The 20,478-nt window shown below is 41.2% G+C and overlaps 3 protein-coding genes across 3 annotated transcripts in view; 2 read left to right on the top strand and 1 right to left on the bottom strand.

Annotated features, from left to right (window-relative positions):
- Window positions 1-599: 599 nt before the first annotated feature.
- On the bottom strand, window positions 600-7,334 carry LOC110532421 (protein ILRUN). Its single transcript, XM_090184832.1, has 5 exons — window positions 6,544-7,334; window positions 4,971-5,125; window positions 4,554-4,751; window positions 2,910-3,223; window positions 600-2,764 (listed from the first exon to the last, which is right to left on the bottom strand). Exons 1-5 carry the CDS (start codon window positions 6,699-6,701, stop codon window positions 2,729-2,731), a joined length of 861 nt encoding a protein of 286 aa, XP_090040958.1. The 5' UTR covers window positions 6,702-7,334; the 3' UTR covers window positions 600-2,728.
- Window positions 7,335-10,890: 3,556 nt separating this feature from the next.
- LOC149981282 (U1 small nuclear ribonucleoprotein C-like) lies at window positions 10,891-14,217 on the top strand. The gene is made up of 6 exons (XM_090184831.1): window positions 10,891-11,004; window positions 11,755-11,797; window positions 11,960-12,068; window positions 12,199-12,288; window positions 13,159-13,269; window positions 13,450-14,217. The coding sequence occupies exons 1-6, from the start codon at window positions 10,997-10,999 to the stop codon at window positions 13,560-13,562; spliced, it is 474 nt and encodes a 157-aa protein (XP_090040957.1). The 5' UTR covers window positions 10,891-10,996; the 3' UTR covers window positions 13,563-14,217.
- Window positions 14,218-14,372: 155 nt separating this feature from the next.
- LOC110532419 (bridge-like lipid transfer protein family member 3A) overlaps window positions 14,373-20,478 on the top strand; it is a 61,495-nt gene continuing 55,389 nt past the window's right edge. Inside the window, exon 1 of the mRNA XM_090184830.1 lies at window positions 14,373-14,583. Within this exon, the coding sequence (XP_090040956.1) occupies window positions 14,540-14,583 (44 nt within the window). The 5' untranslated portion in view covers window positions 14,373-14,539. The remainder of the gene's footprint in view (window positions 14,584-20,478) is intronic.

Raw genomic sequence — 20,478 nt, 5'->3', positions numbered from 1 at the left:
GGTCTAATTGGACATGTATTGGCTATTCATAAGATTGACTTTTCAGTCAAATTTTACCATGCCAAAAACATGTAGATCAATGCTACCTGAGATTCAATCACCCACAAGGTGACTGATGGCTGGGATTAATTTATGAATGAGGCTCTGTTACATTTGGTGCAGGGAAAATAATCCATTATCGTGGAGTGGAAACCTGAACAAAAACCAGTGACCGTCGTCATAACCTGAGTTTAGGACTTTTGATTTGGACACCTTATTGACATTAGCAGAGGAAAATGTACAGTTGATGAATGCAAGTTATTCATTCTCAAGTTGCTTGGTAAATGTTACAGGCATCCATTTCCACTACCTATACACAGTAAATAAAAGTATTTTTGTCCTTATACGTCTTTATGCATGATTAAAGCTAATCAGTTGAAGAAATTCATCTGGAGAGAAATGTATTACTGTAACAATACTCAAGGCAAGATAAGTTAACATTCCAGTTCTTTAAAAAAATCATAAAACTGAATATTAACTCTAAAATAAAATAAAAACATTTACTGAGTCTATATATCTAAAGTACGTGCAAAATAAAGACCACGGAGAAATGCCCAGCATTTTGTTTTCAGTGATAATTTAATCATACAAACGTTCGTTCAAACATACAGGAAAAATGCTTTCATATCTTTGCTGACTCTGTCTCAAATGTTCTGCTGTAGAATTCCAAAAGTCATCCATTCACAATTCTAACCCCTGAAAACTTCACAGAAAAAAAATCTATCATATCCCCTAAAAAAAAAAGCAATGAATCACTCAATATGTGACATCCGACTGTAAACAAAAAACATACGAATGTGGGGTGTGTCATAAACGGTACCCTATATAGTAAGGAAACTATAAAGGGAATAGGGGGCAATTTGAGACACAACCAAGGAGATTAATGGGCAGTGTATACCTGTTACGACGAGGAGAAACATTTGTCATTAACTTGCTTCATAAATTTGAAGAGCACATGCAATTGATCTAAGATATTACCAAATGCCTTCAGGGGAAAACTGTAACATAGCTAATCTGCCTATGACAGGAGGTGTGGTTCTGGACAATGACACTGCTGTCACATTGACAAAGTACAGTCAATCATCCCTGGGTGCAAATGAGCTTGCTGCCGTTTGTTGCCCAACTGCCCCAATGCAATGAAGTAAATAGTAAATATTTGAAAAATGTAATCTTGCAAGCCAGGTTTTCAAAGTCAATCCCTGGTTGCAGATGGAAAGATAACAAAACAGAGGAGGACCACACATGTAGCCTACCAGGCATGTAGTGTCCCAGGCATGAAACTGAAGCATAAAGACAACTGGCATCATAAGGAGCAATAGTAAAATATCTCACGTTTGGGCTGGAGGCCAAACTACTCAGTGCATAGAGATTAGCCAGTTAGTGCAAGTCATTTAAAACATTCTTTAAAATATAGTCTTTAGAGGGACTAACAAAATGAAGGCCTGTATATTTGAATAAATGGTTGGGTTTAACATTGTCTGAACAAGAGGACACTGTAATTGTAATTTCAGAATTTTCTCTCAAGAACAGATTCATTTTCCTGGGCTTTGGAAAAAATAATAATGAACAAAAAGAGTTAGAAAATATGAAAACCTTAAATGAAGCTGTGTCTTCAAGGCAAATGTATAAGATCTTTGGGCAGATAAAACAAAAATGCTTCAAAACAACATAGCTCTACATTCAGCAAATACATTCAACTCAAAATTACAAAACCAAGAAACGACACTGCTTTGCAACATGTGAACTTTTGCAATCTCACAGAACAAAATGATGAAGCCCTATTAAAACAAATTGAACCTACAGTGTGGTGATATAATCTACTTTCCAAGTATTGATCCTGACATGGAGGGTCCTTTGAGTAAATGTTAGTTCATGTTTCTTTTTTTCACCAATTGGTAAGTGGGAAACTGCAATTTTGATAAAGACCTCCCTCTAGTGGATGGATATACTGTAGCTCAACTTCAGAGTAACAGAACCAACCAACAATCAAAAGTGAAGCTGCAGCAAATGGGATTTGCAGGTGAATAAGCTGTTCTTCCTTTGTTGTTACCAGAAAAACATCCAAAACAATACATGCTTATCAGGCTGCTAAATTTGCTGAATTATTCTCCTGTCCCTAAAAAGTATACACTGTGAAATTAGGATTTTAAAAAGTATGAAAAGAAGAGAGGTTACTTTTTTTTTTAAAGTCAGCTTAGGAACTAGAGGATCAGTACGCAAAATAAATGGCTTTTCCTCCCTAGTCTGTCTCTTTCAGGTTGCATAAACCAAGCAAACACACATACCCACTCACATGCACACTCCGACGCAAACACACACTGCTCCTTTCATCACTGTAGTCTCAACAGCATTCGGACATGACAACTAAATAACTCAAAATAAAGACCAGAAAAAAAAACTTGTATCTCATCTCTTTAAAAAAAGATTTGTAGCACTCATTTTTAACTTAACATTCACACATGCATACAATGGATGTGGGATCTTGTTGGTTGAGTCGTATGCTGGGAGAACAGAGCAGCTTTGTCTTCTGGTTTCCGTTTGTGTTGCGTAAAGTGGAGGGGGAACTTTGCATAAGTGTTTGTATGAATCTCAGGATACTCTACCAGCCACAAGTAAAGCCTCCTCCCACAATAGATGTTGTGGATCCAGGAACACAGTGCTGCCTGGATGTGACGATGTTTCCCATGTTTTAAGACTGCCCAAAAGGATAGGGTTCGTGAATACCCTGTGGGTAAAAGATAAAGAAACATTTTGTGGATATAGATTTTTTTTTATAAATACAAAGTTGTGATTGTACTGATGAGCTATGGTATAATTGAACAATGAAGGGTATCCCTAAAAGGTTTGCAGTTGCTTCACATAGGCCTTACCTGACTGTAAGTCACTAGGTTGCTTTGGAGCCCGTTTGTTGCTATATTCACAGAGTTGTGTGACAGTCCATTTTGCTCTTGCTGCATTCGGTCCGGGCCACCCTCCCAGACGTCCGCGGGGTCCTTGAGGCCGCTGTCGTCACGGTGACTGTTATCGTGGGCACCGGCGTGTTTCTGTGGCGAGGCGAAGGGGTTGTAGTCTCCCTCCACGTTGCGGGCAGGCTGGGTGTTGAACTCGGCCTGGAAGGAGGACATCTGCTGCGTCACGCCAAGGAGGCCTCCCACCTCCACGCTGACGATTACCCAGATCACATCTACAGTGGGGAGAGACATTAACACTCCACATTTTTCATCGGTAGAATTGGTGCGCTGAACGTTAAAGCAGCAAAAAATAAGATTTAGATACAGCCTATATGAATTCTACCTCATTTTAAGGCACATGTTATGCCCTAGAAAGCAATATAATAACTAGAAATGTAATATGTAATGTAAAGACATTAGTTTATTATAAAAGCTCAAATGTTGATACAAATCCCTGTTATTATTACAAAGTCATTTGTGGAATATTAGGTTTCTGTGCCCCCAAATGTTTGGATATACTGGTAATGTTAGCTAGCTAGCCAATTAGGCAGCATGACTGAACAAAGTGTAAACAAATGGTTAACGAGCAAGTAGTTTTACAACGGTCCACAACATGGTTTATGAATGGAAAATGCATTCCAGGATAATAGGAAGATAAAAAATGTTGCGCCTGTAATATGGGTCAGATCTTTTGACCTCGGGTACGTTTGTTAAATCACTTTTGCCATCTACTCCGATTACAGAGCACTCTCGTTTAAGTGTGCCTGAGTGCAGAATAACTGATTATTTTACGAAAGCGCAACACACATTAAATATGACAGGTGTCAGTAAACGTCGGGCAAAAACGTTTTTAAATAAATTGTTGCCAGCAGCACAGTTACAGTTACTAAAGCTCTAGACAACATGAAAACAGTCTAACCAGCTCTGCTATGGCAAGTAAATTGGTCAGAGTGGGGTGATCTCTCATTTGTGTCTGAAAGTAGCTTCCAAGCTAGCCAACTTTAGCCAGTTAGATTTGGCCATTGACTGCCGTTGTGAGGTCAGAATGCTCGGATCAACCCTACTCAGAACGAAATGCTCTGAATTTACAAACAAACAATCTGAATAGACTCAACGTACGAACGGCACAGAGTGCACTCTGACACACTGGAGGCTATCAGCAAGCCGTTTTCACTGTAGTAATGTTGCAACCAGGATGCTTTTTTTCTAGGGCACTCGGAAACAACAGTACAGCGAAGCCTTATCATTATCAACAATTATTATCTGGGAGATTTTTTTCCTAGTTGCACAGTGCTCCCAAAATTGTTATCCTGGTCGCACAGCAAAATATTTTGTCACACTTCAGAGCCCTGATTAGACCTTGAATATATTCAAGTGATGTAAACGCTAACTTTGGTGAATTCAACATTAGACTGCGGTAACACTTTACATTAAAGTATACTTTATAAAGGATGTATAAAAGTTTTAAACGATAAATGAATTTACAGATTATTATAATTGTTTAAATTGTTAACAACAGTTGTGTGCTTATCATTAAGCTGGTTGCCAAATGAAGTTTCTCACCCCCATAGAAGAGTCCGGTGGCTGTGCACATCCTCCACTGGCCCTGGTACATGCCAGGGGAAAGGGAGCTGCGCATCTGTACGCTGACATCAGCCATCTCCTGGGGGTTTAATGAGCGCACCATCACCATGTTCACATGACCAAACTGGTCCCCTCCAACATACTTCAGACATACCCCAGGGGGCCAAGACTCTGCTCCTGTAAGAGACAAATAATCAAAACATGCATGATGAAATTAATAAACAATAATCTCAATTGCCAGCTCCAGTGACTATCAGTAGCTTGTTTGGGATGCTGTTTACTACTAGGATGGAACTTTAAAGCCTGAAAGCTAACAGTAAGGCCTTGTCAACACTGTTGTCAACACTGTCTATGACTGTGTACAGCTCCTAAAGGTGTTTTTTCACTACAACCAACCTGTGTTCTGTATCCTCCACGTCTTAGTGAAGGGCGTGTCAGGGGGCACAGACTCCCCCTCCCCGATCGTCACATCCCCAACAAAAGACATGCATGGTGCGTTGATGTTGGGGCTTTCAAAGTCATAGTAGGCTCCGATGGCTGCTTGTAAGTTCCTATAAGAAACGTAACAATTTAGGGAAAGGAATGGATATCAGTTAATAGAATACAACAATCCCCAGAGGTTAAAAAGAGGGGGAAACTAGAAGCAAAAATCTATATAATATTTTTACCAAAAGGCCTGCTTATTGAACTGGCCAAAAACAGAGTGCATGGAGAAAATGTATGGATGACCTATTATGGCCTATTATGGAATAAATTGGTTTAAGTCAAGTCAGTATGTCAAATATGAATCTCAGCAGTGAAACTTGTATTGCCTCTTGGATCCCTCCCGTGACACACGGACATAATGACAGGGTGCCAAGCCTACTTAAGCCACCACCCCTAAAGGCCTTTACTAACAAGCTGGTCAACAGGAATTAAACCAAACATTATAAATATTTCTGAAATTCTGACATAAGAGGGTTTTCAAACATTCCTTCCTCATACAATTTGGCCAGATGTCCGAGTGGACATTGACCTTTTGAATTATGCATGTTTGTCAGAGCAACACTACAGAAATCTGAATGTGCAGCAACAAACTTACTGTCATAATATAGCTGTGTGTGCAGCAGTTCTAATTTTAGACAGCTCATTCTGGAAGTGCAATTACTAACTAATTATATTAAAAAACGAATTGTGACACGTTTCCACTGCAGAACACAGTTGTGTGGGGGCAAAGCTTCCAACAGTAACATTGTTGCACATGAAACTTGATTTGCACCAAGTTGTTACATAACACAGGCTGCAGCATGTTCCCTGATCTAAAGGAGGGTCTTGGAACCTTGACGTGAGGCAGGCCTTGCTATCAGAGACCCTTGGAATGTCCCTAGTCCATTGAAGTTTACATTTACAATTGTTAAGGGTAGTGTTTAGAGTAGGTACGTCCCAAATATCCCGTATAGCACTAGCGATCTTGTAATGACTGGGCACTTTCATGTGGTAAGAAATTCATAGCTGAAAAAGAAAAGCAGAATGGACAAACGAACCTCGTTGGTTGAAGCCTTCTGTTGCAGTTAGTTAGCTAGCTATGATTACTCTAGCTAATTATACTAGGCTCAGTTAATTCAAGACCCTCTCCAGACATTAGAATTAGTCTGACCATAACACAACTGAACACTGGACAATAAAGATATGTAATTTACACGTTCCCCTGTATAAAATGATAGAAAATAGACCCAGATCTGTCAATGATTTTTCAACCAAGGAAGGACTATCCTGGCTGTAGCTAATTAGCTAGCATGCAATCCAAATGTCAACCCAGTTTAATTACATTTTCCAATTAAGAATATACACGACAATATAGTTTTGTCTCGTTGAATTGTAAATAAAAAAAGAAAGTCACAAATAAACCGTGTTGGCTGACTATCCGTCATGCAACTAACAAAATCCTAGTATTAGCAATCACAGAGAGGCCACAATTACCCGAACTCACCAATTGGTCATGTCCAAGAAGAAGGCGCATCCAGCGGGGTTCAGTTGAAACCCAAGCATTCTCTGAAACTCGGCTATGAGTATGTCCTTATCGGTAGTGCCCATGCAGCTAAATTTTTGCATTAACTCCGGGTCCAGGTCCAAATCCATGCCCTCCATCGTGGATTTCCCTGGACAGAGACAGGGTTCCTTTCCTAATTTAGTCCGAGGCCTCAACCTGTCATAACAAACTCAACAACAACCCAAATGCGCATGTCATTGACAATTATGTTACGACGTCAACCCATGGCCTGTTCAAGATGGTCGATGTAGCAAGATAATCTCCAACAAAAACATCTGAGTAGGTCTCAGACTGTCCGCTATTTATTTTAGTACACATAATATATGATTTAATCTGTACATCGCTTTAATATCAAACAACATGTGGTGAACACATACACCTTGTATTTTGTAATCGAATCCACGCAGCGCCTAGCTCAGGCCGACCTTCTTGAACTAGGCCACAGTTGGCGTTCATAAATCCACCATGGAGTGCGCTCTGGGCCGTTCGGAAATTTAGAGCGTTGTCAGATTGTTTGTTCGTAAATTCAGATCGTTTCGCTCTCAGGGCGAGCGTTCTGACCTCACAAAGCAGTCAAGCACCCAAGCTATCTAGTTTGCGAGATACAATACTTTCTAACACGTGGGTGCGTTCGTAAATTCACTCTGGCTATTTATTCCGATTTCAAATCTGAGTGTGCTAGAGCGCAGAATAATTGATGAATTTACGACCATGCAACACCCGTTGAATATGACCGGTGTCAGTAAACAACGGCAAAAAAAGTAATTCAACTGTTCAACTATTGTCTTTCACTCATTAAGTCAACTACTCACCACATTTTAAGCACTGCAGTGCAAGCTAGCTGTAGTTTATGCTTTCAGTACTAGATTAATTATCTGATCCTTTGATTGGGTGGACAACATGTCAGTTCACGCTGCAAGAGCTCTGATCAAATCAAATGTATTTATTTATAAAGCCCTTCTTACATCAGCTGATATATCAAAGTACTGTACAGAAACCCAGCCTAAAACCCCAAACAGCAAGCAATGCAGGTGTAGAAGCATGGTGGTTAGGAAAAACTCCCCAGAAAGGCCAAAACCTAGGAAGAAACCTAGAGAAGAACCAGGCTATGAGGGGTGGCCAGTCGTCTTCTGGCTGTGCCGGGTGGAGATTATAACAGAACATGGCCAAGATGTTCAAATGTTCATAAATGACCAGCATGGTCAAATAATAATAATCACAGTAGTTGTCGAGGGTGCAACAAGTCAGCACCTCAGCAGTAAATGTCATTTGGCTTTTCATAGGCAATCATTGAGAGTATCTCTACCACTCCTGCTGTCTCTAGAGAGTTGAAAACAGCAGGTCTGGGACAGGTAGCACTTCCGGTGAACAGGTCAGGGTTCCATTGCCGCAGGCAGAACAGTTGAAACTGAAGCAGCAGCACAGCCAGGTGGACTTGGGACAGCAATGTGTCATCAGGCCATGTAGCCCTGAGGCATGGTCATAGGGCTCAGGTCCTCTGAGAGAGAGAGAGAAAGAAAGAGAGAAAGAGAGAATTAGAGAGAGCATACATAAATTGACACCGGATAAGACAGGAGAAATACTCCAGATATAACAGACTGACCCTAGCCCCCGACACATAAACTACTGCAGCATAATTACTAGAGGCTGAGACAGGAGGGGTCAGGAGACACCGTGCCCCCATCCGATGATACCCCCGGACAGGGCCAAACAGGAAGGATATAACCCCACCCACTTTGCCAAAGCACAGCCCCCACACCACAAGAAGGATATCTTCAACCACCAATTTACCATCCTGAGACAAGGCCGAGTATAGCCCACAAAGATCTCCGTCACGGCACAACCCAAGGGGGGGCACCAACCCAGACAGGAAGACCACGTCAGCGACTCAACCCACTCAAGTAACGCACCCCTCCTAGGGACGGCATGGAAGAGCACCAGTAAGCCAGTGACTCAGCCCCTGTAATAGGGTTAGAGGCAGAGAATCCCAGTGGAGAGAGGGGAACTGGCCAGGCAGAGACAGCAAGAGTGGTTCATTGCTCCAGAGGCTTTCCTTTCACCTTTACACTCCTGGGCCAGACTACACTCAATCATATGACCCACTGAAGAGATGAGTCTTCAGTAAAGACTTAAAGGTTGAGACCGAGTCTGCGTCTCTATCATGGGTAGGCAGACCATTCCATAAAAATTGAGCTCCATTGGAGAAAGCCCTGCCACCAGCTGTTTGCTTAGAAATTCTAGGGACAATTAGGAGGCCTGCATCTTGTGACCGTAGCGTACGTGTCGGTATGTACGGCAGGACCAAATTTGGAAAGATAGGTAGGAGCAAGCCAATGTAATGCTTTGTAGGTTAGCAGTAAAACCTTGAAATCAGCCCGTGCCTTAACAGGAAGCCGTGTAGGAAGGCTAGCACTGGAGTAATATGATCAAATTGTTTGGTTCTAGTCAATATTCTAGCAGCCGTGTTTAGCACTAACTGCAGTTTATTTAGTGCTTTATCCGGGTAGCCGGAAAGTATAGCATTGCAGTAGACTAACCTAGAAGTGACAAAAGCATGGATTAATTTTTCGGCATCATTTTTGGACAGAAAGTATCTGATTTTTGCAATGTTACGTAGATCGAAAAAAGCTGTCCTTGCAACAGTCTTGATATGTTCGTCAAAAGAGAGATCAGAGTCCAGAGTAACGCCGAGGTCCTTCAGTTTTATTTGAGACGACAGGACAACCATCAAGATTAATTGTCAGATTCAACAGAAGATCTCTTTGTTTCTTGGGACCTAGAACAAGCATCTCTGTTTTTTCCGAGTTTAAAAGTAGAACATTTGCAGCCATCCACTTCCTTATGTCTGAAACACAGGCTTCCAGGGAGGACAATTTTGGGGCTTCACCATGTTTCATCGAAATGTACAGCTGTGTGTCATCCGCATGGCAGTGAAAGTGAACATTATGTTTCCGAATAACATCACCAAGAGGTAAAATATATAAGGACAACAATAGTGATCCTAAAACGGAACCTTGAGGAACACCAAAATTTACAGTTGATTTATCAGAGGACAAACCATCCACAGAGACAAACTGATAATCAATTTGTCAGAGCTAATGGTGGGAGGCTTCGGTGTCTCAGACCCCGTAACGGGAGGAGTAGAGTCCAGAGAAGTCTCGGCCTCTGATTCTGACTCGCTGCTTAATGGGGAGAAACGGTTGAAAGTTTCTGTTGGCTGAATGAGCGATACAGGTGGAGAATTTCTACAGCATTTCCTTCCAGTTGTCCGGCTGCGGGAACTGTGTGAGGGGATTTATACTACTATCTGTACTTACTGGTGGCACAGACGGTGTTTCATACTTTCCTACACTTAAATTACCCTTGCCTAACGATTGCGTCTGAAGCTGGGCTTGTAGCACAGCTATACTCGCCGGAAAGCGATCGTTCTCCTGTATATTATGAGTACAGCGACTGCATTAGAAGGCATCATGTTAATGTTACTACTTAGCTTCGGCTGGTGGAGGTCCTGACGAACCACGTCCAGATACTGTGTCCGGAGTGAAAAAGTTGAATGAAAAACGTTGAGCGAGGGAAAACAAGTCTCCAATTCAAACCACAGGTTTTCAATCTGCAAAGGTAGGACAGAAGCCAGCTGTCCTCTAGCTACACTATGACACTACCATACAGAGTGCTGTTAAGGCTACTGTAGACCTTCATTGCAAAACAGTGTGTTTAACATTTTTTGGGGGTGATGTGAATATATTTAGTAAAGGTTTATTTTCATGAAATTCACTGAGGAGGACAGTATTCCCCTTCCTCCTCTGAGAGCCTGCAATGGTCCCCATTTAGACTTGGTCATTGTACTTGCCCTATCAGAGCTGGTTATACGGTTTTCATGTTGTCTTGAGGGTTAATGACTAACTGTGTAACTGGCACCAATTTATTTCTGTTTTTTTTTGCTGATGTTTACTGACACGTGTCATAACAACCGGATTCAAGGTCGTTCGTAAATACATAAATTATTTTGCGCCCTCACACCAGAGTCCTCTGAAATCGGGAAGATTGCCAGAGCGAATTTACGAACGCACCCGCGTATATTGTAGATGTGCTAAAATTATTAGATTTCAGGATTTTTTGCACTGGAAAGGGAATTATTAGAAATACACACAGCCTTCACAAGATAATTCCAAATGGCCAATACAGTAATGAATAAAACATGATTCAGTCAGTGCCCTGCTGGTATAGTTTGTATTATTTGCAACACCTGTAGTGGGGGTGGTGGCGCTGCAGTTATTATGAGGACTCATTATGGCGCACCTCTTTCCTTGAAAAGAGTCGTCGTTTAGTTAGGCTTCCGGTAAAGGGACGTTTTTAACATATATCTCAGTGCTTGTTAGCAAGGCTGCTCAAAATGCCGAAGTAAGTATTTATATTTTGTCTCCCTGTAGAGTATTTATTCTCTTTTGAAGGTATTTGACCTTAATGAAGACTGAACATGTAGATCTAATTTAACGACTCGAAGTTATAGTAGATTATTAAACCGGCCTCAGACATTTCAGCTACCTTTTGTTAGGGTCGTCACTAGTTACCACAGCCTCAAAGTCATAAACCCCGCCTATTTCTACAATTTCACGTTTTCAAATTGTCACGTGCAGAATTACGGTGAAATGTGTTTTTTCGAGCTCTAAACCCAACAATTCTGTAACCAATAACAATGTAATACTACACATAAGTAGATACAAAATCGTGAAATAAGAACTCGAGAAAGTATTTATACTATTATATACAGGGTCAGACTTACCATATTTACAATGTTCAGGGATACAGGAGTGATCTCTTCTTACAATTTGATCTTAAACACATCCATAACTACACTGCTAACCTTATGCCTAACCTTAAGACTAAAAATAATGTTTTTGTTTTTCACGATTTGACCATCTAGACAATTTTTGACTTTGGCTGTGTTATCTCTGTTGGCTGGGAAGGAAGTGTTAACCATCAGCAATAGCATCATTCATATCTTGTCTGTTTTGTTCCCAGTGATTGAGTTCTATTATGGGGAGCTAATACATTTATTCTGACTTTTCTGCCCAGCTGCATATGTTTTTATACTGTCTGGTTCTGCCTACGCAAATTGATCTACCATTCAATATGTCTGTTTATCATCAGGTTTTATTGTGATTACTGTGATACCTACCTTACTCATGACTCGGTAAGTCTGCATAACAATGCTAGTGGAAGTGTTTCCTGATTGCATGTGGTTGATTCTGTCATTAAGCTGAATGTGATGAGTATTTTTTTTTTATTCTCTTCTATCGCTCTGTTATGTATAAGGAATGTTGGTCAACATTGATGAATGTTCTGTGTTTGGCAGCCCTCTGTGAGGAAAACACACTGCAGTGGCCGCAAACACAAAGAAAATGTAAAAGACTACTACCAGAAATGGATGGAAGAACAAGCGCAAAGCCTCATTGACAAAACAAGTGAGTAACACACAAAAAAAGACTGACCTGTCTTTTACCTTGATGTGTTAAGTCAATACCGTCCTAGTTGAACGGGGGCCTGAAGGCTAATATGTCAGGAGCTCTAACTTTGTCATTGTGTTTCTCTTAGCCGCTGCCTTCCAACAAGGGAAGATGCCCCCAACACCATTCCCAGGAGCCCCACCTCCAGGGGGTGCCATGATCCCTCCACCAAACCTCAGTAAGTGCATTAGCGTTCATGTATACTGAACAAAAATATAAACGCAAGATGTAAAGTGTTGGTTTCATGGGCTGAAATAAAAGATCCCAGAAATATTCCACATGCACAAAAAGCTCTGAAATTGTGCACATTTGTTTACATCCCTGTTAATAAGCATTTCTCCTTTGCCAAGCTAACCCATCCACCTGACAGGTGTGGCATATCAGGAGGCTGATTAAACAGCATGGTCATTACACAGGTGCACCTTGTGCTGGGGACAATAAAAGGCCTCTCTAAAATGTCCTGTTTTGTCATACAACACAATGCTACAATGTCTCAAGTTGAGGGAGCATGCAATTGGTATGATGACTCCAAGAATGTCTACTAGAGCTGTTGCCAGAGAATGTAATATTCATTTCTCTACCATAAGTTGCCTCCGCCGTTTCAGAGAATTTGGCAGTATGTCCAACCGGCCTTGCAACCACAGACCACGTGTAACCACGCTAACCCAGCACCTCCACAGCTGGCTTCTTCACCTGTGGAATTGTCTGAAGGGGGTGCTGTGGATTATTTCTGTCTGTAATGAAGCCCTTTTCATGGGTGAAAACTAATTTTGATTGGCAGGGCCTGGCTACAGAATGGGGGAGCCAAATTTATTTCAATTGATTGATTTCTTTATGGACTGTAACTCAGTAAAATCTCTGAAATTGTTGTATGTTGCACATTTTTGTTCAGTGCACATTTGTTAGGATGCAAAGATCACATCCAAGAGCAACCATAAGTATTTTCTTGGAAAGCAAATCTTACAGCCAATTTACTTTATATAAGAATATTTTGCTGCTAATGGTCTGAGTTTCCTGGTGGTTATTGTTGTTAATGTGTCACCAATAGATGGCCCCCCACGTCCAGGGATGCTACCAACACCCCAGATGGGTGGTCCTCCAATGATGCCCATGATGGGTGGAATGGGACCACCTCCACCTGGAATGATGGGTGGTCCAGGTAGGATAACCTCAACTCTTATTTTTGTGGTATACATACTCTTCACTTGTTTGAGTCTACGTATGCTTCAGTTTGCCAATATTGTTGAGGAAACATACCACTATCTAAAACTAAATACTATAATCTGAACAAATAAATGATTGAAACTACCTGTAAATGCCTTCTTTCCTACATTCTCAGGTATGCGACCTCCAATGGGTGGCCGAATGCAGATGATGCCTGGACATCACATGATGCGACCTCCCGGTCACCCAATGATGATGCGGCCAATGATGGCACGGCCAGACCGATAAACTCTCCCGACTCCCTCAAACACACCATGGGTTTGTTCCATATGATCAGTAAATCTTATTTTCTCACTTATAAAATCGGTTTGATTAGGGAAATCGATTGTTGAATAAGATGGTCTCAAATATAAAATGTTTGTCTCTGACAAGTGCCACAGTTGCTCACATGAAGCTAGTTCATCGTATAATCATTGGTAACTTTGCATCAGCCTTCTAAGTAGATTTTAAGGTGAGGAGCATTACTGATCCTGTGGAACAAACCTTTTGGCAAATCCCTCCACTCTACAACTGTTTCTTGGACTTCACTTTACATAATACTGTGTTGGTTATCTTGCCTTTGCTGTACCATCCATTTTCCCTGGATGGATTTCATTTTTATTATTCTATAGATTTTATAATGTTCCCTCTGCTTATTCCCATTTCCCTACTCATTGTTATTTTGGTGTCTTGGCAAGTGCCAAAGACAAAACGGGAAGTTATGAAAATGTTGTTGAATGTGTTTTATCATTCACCTAGAGGTGTATTATAAGGTCTCCCATTTTATTTTGTTGGCAGTACCAGTCAGATGAGTCAGCAGCAGTTTATTTTTTACAATTTTATGAGCCGTTACTATTGGCTTTGAATTTGTTGTATTACGGTCTATTAAACGAAAAGCAAAGTTCTCTGTGGTCGTTAATGTTTTAATCTCTGAACAACACCGTTGTCATTTTTTTATACCTAGCTCTTCTTTATAAATTCAGCAGGGGGCGCCAGAATGTAATATTTGTGACCCAGGCACCTAAACCCAAGGCAGCATGTTTTTGCTCGCTATGTCTTATGGGAAAAATACTTTTTGACAAATGACTGTGCAATCGTAATGAATGAGAGAAGGCAGCCAGCTGGGCATTTCACTGAAGATAAGAGGGCGTGGAATGTGAAGAGATGCAAATAAGCTAGCTACAAATAAACAATTTAGCTAGCGATCTTATTCTCCCAATACCGCTATGGCAGGAATAATAAAAAAACAAATATTGAAACATTTGTCCAGGTAAGAAAGATTGCTTGCTAGCTCGGCTAACGTTAACCATCTTTGCTTTGACTGGCTAGCTACGTGGACTAACTAGGTATGTCAACCAGAGACGGCCAAAAACTATTCATTATTTGTAACAGCCCACGGTGTATTTTGTGCTTTATACGTCTGCTGGCAAACTCGCTAGCTAGTAGTGCAAGTCAGATTGATGCATGCCAACAGACGTTTTAGCTATTGGAAGAAGAGAAACGAGAGATTCTTAATGTCAGTTACCTTGCATAATTAATTAATATTGCTGACTGTAAAGAAATAAAACCAGTATTTATAATGGCACAATTTCTCCGGAGTATGACTAAATAAGAGTATGAATGGAACCCATGTTATTTTTACCTTCAAGTTCTCTGCTTGGAACATAACACTGTCAGTTAGTTAATAGACGCTGCTTTTATGTAGACTTTTCAGGACCTGACAGCAGTACAGGTACAATCTAAGCTCCTGAACGGGGTTTAAACAATTGTCAAACCTCTGACATCCTTGCTAAGCAATTGAATAAGTGGAAATACTCCTTTAGAGAGAAATTAAGCTCAGGTGATTTCAGGACTATTACTACACTAATATTCCTTGTTTGAGTCAGAAAATAGTATCGGAATCAGACTGGGTCCTTGTAGTTGGTCACACCACACTGGGTGCTTGTGAGGACACATGCCGACTGGGTGTCATTCCAAGTTGGTGCTGAATGGCTGCCAGCCCTTCATCCAGTGTAATTTGTCATCACTTATTACAGTGGTTAGACTAATTTGTGGCAAATTTGCGGCGACCTGTGAACTTCTGGCTAACAATTCTGGGAAAATTGTGGCGAACATACTGTTTGCTGCAAACCCAGTCCGAATGTGGAAAATAGATTAGTTGTTTGGTTACTGTGTGTTTATAATTGAAATGTATCTACACAGGGGTGCAACTTTGGTTTTAGAAGTGTGGAGGGACAATTATTATAATACCGTTTTTTAAATCCAGCCTAGCCGACCGCTTGGAGGCGTCTGCATGGTCCTAAAGCACACAGTCCCTCGTTTTGTATCACTTTCCAATGATAAAACTGGGGGGGGACACGTCCCCAGTGAAAGTTGTGCCCCTGAATCTATATAAACCAAATCACAACTTTAAATGAACTTGCTTCTCACAGAGAACTAAATATACTAAACAATATGTATTCAATGTCTTAACAGAACTAAATCCAATACCGCTTGAAATCAGAATGCTAATGAAGAAAAGAGCAGACTGGATATTTCCCAAATAAATTGTTTATTTAATATTTGTATGTAGCTACAACATTTACATGAGAGATGTGGCTGACCGCCTCGATTTGGTCTTATGTAGCAAAATTTTAAATTGTTTTTTTACATTGGATGAAGGTAGAGACAGAGCTAGAAAATTGTATATCATACACTGCAGTTGAGGAACAATGGGAAAGTAATTATGCTTTGAAAGTTGATAAACTTGAAACCCCACTTTTGAGAAAGTGGCCCTTGAATGTTTTGGTACACCTACTGGAGAGCTCTTTGTCTACACCCATTCAGCATCGTTCACACCCTCTTAAGCCTTAATCCCACCTAGGGTTGCACATTTTGGGGAATATTCAGAGGTGAAAACTTTCTGTTGGAATTAATAGGAATATATGGGAATTTACAGGAAATATATGCGCTGACAAAGAACGAACTTAATTTGACTTTATGTAAACTGAAAACCACATATCCTGAGGCTGCATTTATTGTAGCTGGGGATTTTAACAAGGCTAATCTGAAAACAAGGCTCCCTAAATTCTATCAGCATATCGATTGTGCAACCAGGGCTGGCAAAACCCTAGATCATTGTTATTCTAACTTCCGCTACGCATATAAGGCCGTCCCCCGCCCTCCTTTCGGGAAAAGCTGACCACGACTCCATTTTGTTGCTCCCTGCCTATAGACAGAAACTAAAACAGGAAGCTCCCGCGCTCAGGTCTGTTAAACGCTGGTCCGACCAATCGGATTCCACGCTTCAAGATTGCTTCAATCACGTGGACTGGGATATGTTCTGCATTGCGGCGAACAACAACATTGATGTATACGCTGATTTGGTGAGCGGGTTTATTAGCAAGTGCATCGGCGACGTCAGGAAACAGCAGAGGGAGCACCCCCCTATCCACATCGACGGGACAGTAGCAGAGAGGGTAGAAAGTTTCAAGTTCATCACCGTACACATCACGGACAAACTGAAATCTTCCACCCACACAGACAGTGTGGTGAAGAAGGCGCAGCAGCGCCTCTTCAACCTCAGGAGGCTGAAGAAATTTGTCTTGTTACCAAAAACACTCATAAACCTTGACAGATGCACAATTGAGAGCATCCTGTCTGGCTGTATCACTGCCTGGTACGGCAACTGCTCCGCCCATAACCATAAGGCTTTCCAGAGGGTAGTGAGGTCTGCACAACGCATCACCGGGGGCAAACTACCTGCCCTCCAGGACACCTACACCACCCGATGTCACAGGAAGGCCGAAAAGATCATCAAGGACAACAACCACCCGAGCCATTACCTGTTCATCCCGCTATCATCCATAAGGCAAGGTCAGTACAGGTGCATCAAAGCAGGGGTCCGAGAGACTGAAAAACAGCTTCTATCTCAAGGCCATCAGACTGTTAAACAGCCACCACTAACATTGAGTGGCTGCTGCCAACATACTGACTCAACTCCATCCACTTTAATAATGGAAAAATTGGATGTAATAAATGTATCACTAGCCACTTTAAACAATGCCACTTCATATAATGTTTACATACCCTACATTACTCATCTCATATGTATATACTGTACTCTATACCATCTACTGCATCTTGCCTATGCCGTTCTATACCATCACTCATTCATATTTTTTTCATGTACATATTCTTATTCATTCCTTTACACCTGTGTGTATAAGGTCGTTGTTGTGAAATTGTTAGGTTAGATTACTCGTTGGATATTACTGCATTGTCGGAACTAGAAGCACAAGCATTTCGCTACACTCGTATTAACATCTGCAAACCATGTGTATGTGACAAATAAAATTAGATTTGATTTTGATTAATATTAATACCATTTAAATGTAGATGTTTTTTGCATTGGATATATTTACCATATCATATGGAGACAGAAACATAAACCTTTATCATAAGTAGACAAAATTGCAAAGGGTTAAATCCTTCCAATAAAAAAAACATTTAGTTCCGAATTGAACTTTAAATAAATGAGTTGACTCATCACATGGGATGATTTTACTAAACAACAAAAGAAAGGGAATATTGAATGATCCCCAATGATCCATCGCATCTCCCAAAAACGTTTTCAATATACATCTGTAAAATGATAGTCGAGAAACTAAAGCTTTGGTTGTCTTCCTCTCAGGCTTCCATGTCTTCTCCCTGGACCTCCTCAATGTCCACCTCTTGAACATGAGGCCTCATCTTCACTGTCACTTTCCAACCTTGTTGAGGATGTTTCGTTGTCAGCCTCAAATGGCCACCAATTTCTCAACTCTTGTATTGGTCAGCTTGTTATGTGCTTTGGTGTGTGTGTTCCCAAACAAGGACCAGTTCCAATCTGAGGCGGCTGATGTTGGCGGGATTTGGAGGATGATGGAGGCAACAGGGGAAAGAGCCACAGAACCACAAAGTCCCTTCCACCAGGTGGCTGATGAGATATGTTGGCACGACTGCCATATTACATCTCCATCCCAAAGCCCTTGCTTGGAAGTGTACTTCACCAGACTACCAAGAACCTTGCCCTCATCCAGGCCAAGGTGGCGAGACACGGTAGTGATGACACCATAGGCCTTGTTGATCTTTGCACCAGACAGGATGCTCTTGCCAGCAAACTTGGGGTCCAACATGTACGTTGTGGCGTGTATGGGCTTCAAGCAGAAGTCTTCACGCGTTTTGATGTATTTCAGAACTTTCCTCTGCTTGGAACAACAGTAATGTGGGCAGGGCAGTATGGATTTCTTCTCTTACATCTGCAAGCAGTCTGAACATCAGACAGGATGGCATTGTCTCCCTCAATCCGTGCGTGCAATGGCTACTGCTATAGGTTTCAGGAGTTTCAGGCTGCTTACCACTCTCTCCCAAAATACATAATCGAGGAGGATCCTGGACTGTGATATGGCCATTTCTTGGAGAGACTCCTTCCCCTCCAGGAGACTGTCAAACATGATGACAACACCACCCCAAATGGGTGTTGCTGGGCACCTTCAATGTGGTGCTCTTATTCTTCTCACTTTGCTTGGTGAGGTAGATTGCTGCTATAACTTGATGACCCTTCACATACCTAACCATTTCCTTGGCTCGCTTGTAGAGTGTATCCATTGTTTTCAGTACCATGATGTCCTTGAGGATCAGATTCAATGCATGAGCAGCACAGCCAATGGGTGTGATGTGAGGGTAGGACTCCTACTTTAGACCAAGCAGCCTTCATGTTCGCAGCATTGTCTGTCACCAGTGCAAATACCTTCTGTGGTCCAAGGTCATTGATGACTGCCTTCAGCTCATCTGCAATGTAGAGACTGGTGTGTCTGTTGTCCCTTGTGTCTGTGCTCTTGTAGAATACTGGCTGAGGGGTGGAGATGATGTAGTTAATTATTCCTTGCCCATGAACATTCGACCACCCATCAGAGATGATTGCAATACAGTCTGCTTTCTCTATGATTTGCTTGACCTTCACTTGAACTCTGTTGAACTCTGCATCCAGCAAATTAGTAGATAAAGCATGTCTTTGTTGGAGGGGGTGTATGCTGGGCGAAGAACATTCAGAAATCTCTTCTAATACACATTGCCTGTGAGCATCAGAGGTGAACCAGTTGCATACACAGCTCAAGCAAAACATTCATCAGTATCTCTCTGACTAGGTTCTTCCATTGAGTCAAAAAACCTTCTGATTCCAGGAGGACTATGAGCTGTTGCTGTCGATAAGATGTCTGATTCATCATTTTCACTTCGAATAGAAGTAGAGGGACTTTTGTCAGAGGTTGATTGTTGTGACTGCTGAGGGAACTTTATGCACTTGGCCAGATGATTTTGCATCTTTGTTGCATTTTTCACATATGATTTGGCACAGTATTTGCAGATGTACACAGCTTTTCCTTCAACATTAGCTGCAGTGAAATGTCTCCACACATCAGATAGTGCCCGTGGCATTTTCCTGTAAAGATTAGATTGTTTTTTGTAAAGAAAAACAAATACAATTCTATGTACAGATACATATTTAAGCAGTTAAACAACTCCTTTGTAAGATAAATGTTTTAAAATTAAACATGTATGGAAACAGGTGAATTAACACTCAGTTAGCAGGCTCAAGCAAGCTAAAACCCACATGGTAGCAAAAACTAACTAGCAGAAATTGTTAACAAGAAATTATTTAAACACACTTTTCCTGGTTACATGAAAAAAATAAACACACTTTGCTGTAGGCTATTTACTAGTTAAAACCTCTTTGGATAGGGGGCAGTATTTTCACGTATGGATGAAAAGCGTGCCCAAAGTAAACTGCCTGCTACTCAGGCCCAGAAGCTAGGATATGCATATAATTGGTAGATTTGGATAGAAAACACTCTAAAGTTTCTAAAACTGTTCAAATAATGTCTGTGAGTATAACATAACTTATTGGGCAGGCAAAACCCAAGGACATACCATCCAGGAATTTTTTTTTTTTGAGTTCACTGTGTTTTCTATTGGTTTTCTATGGGTAACTAGATGTATGAGGCACCTGGTTGCAGTTCCTCTGGCTTCCACTAGATTTCAACAGTCTTTCGAAATTGGTTGATGTTTTTCCTTTGAGAAATTAAGAAGTACGACTATTCAGAATAAGTGTCAAGCCAAGTGGACTCTTTTGTTTGGGGCGCGTGAC

This window comes from Oncorhynchus mykiss, chromosome 9, assembly GCF_057628025.1.
Source record: "Oncorhynchus mykiss isolate SJ-2025 chromosome 9, ASM5762802v1, whole genome shotgun sequence".
Classification (NCBI taxonomy): Eukaryota; Metazoa; Chordata; class Actinopteri; order Salmoniformes; family Salmonidae; genus Oncorhynchus; species Oncorhynchus mykiss.
Note: the sequence above shows the minus strand (reverse complement) of the source record. Positions and strands in the feature narration are given on the sequence as shown.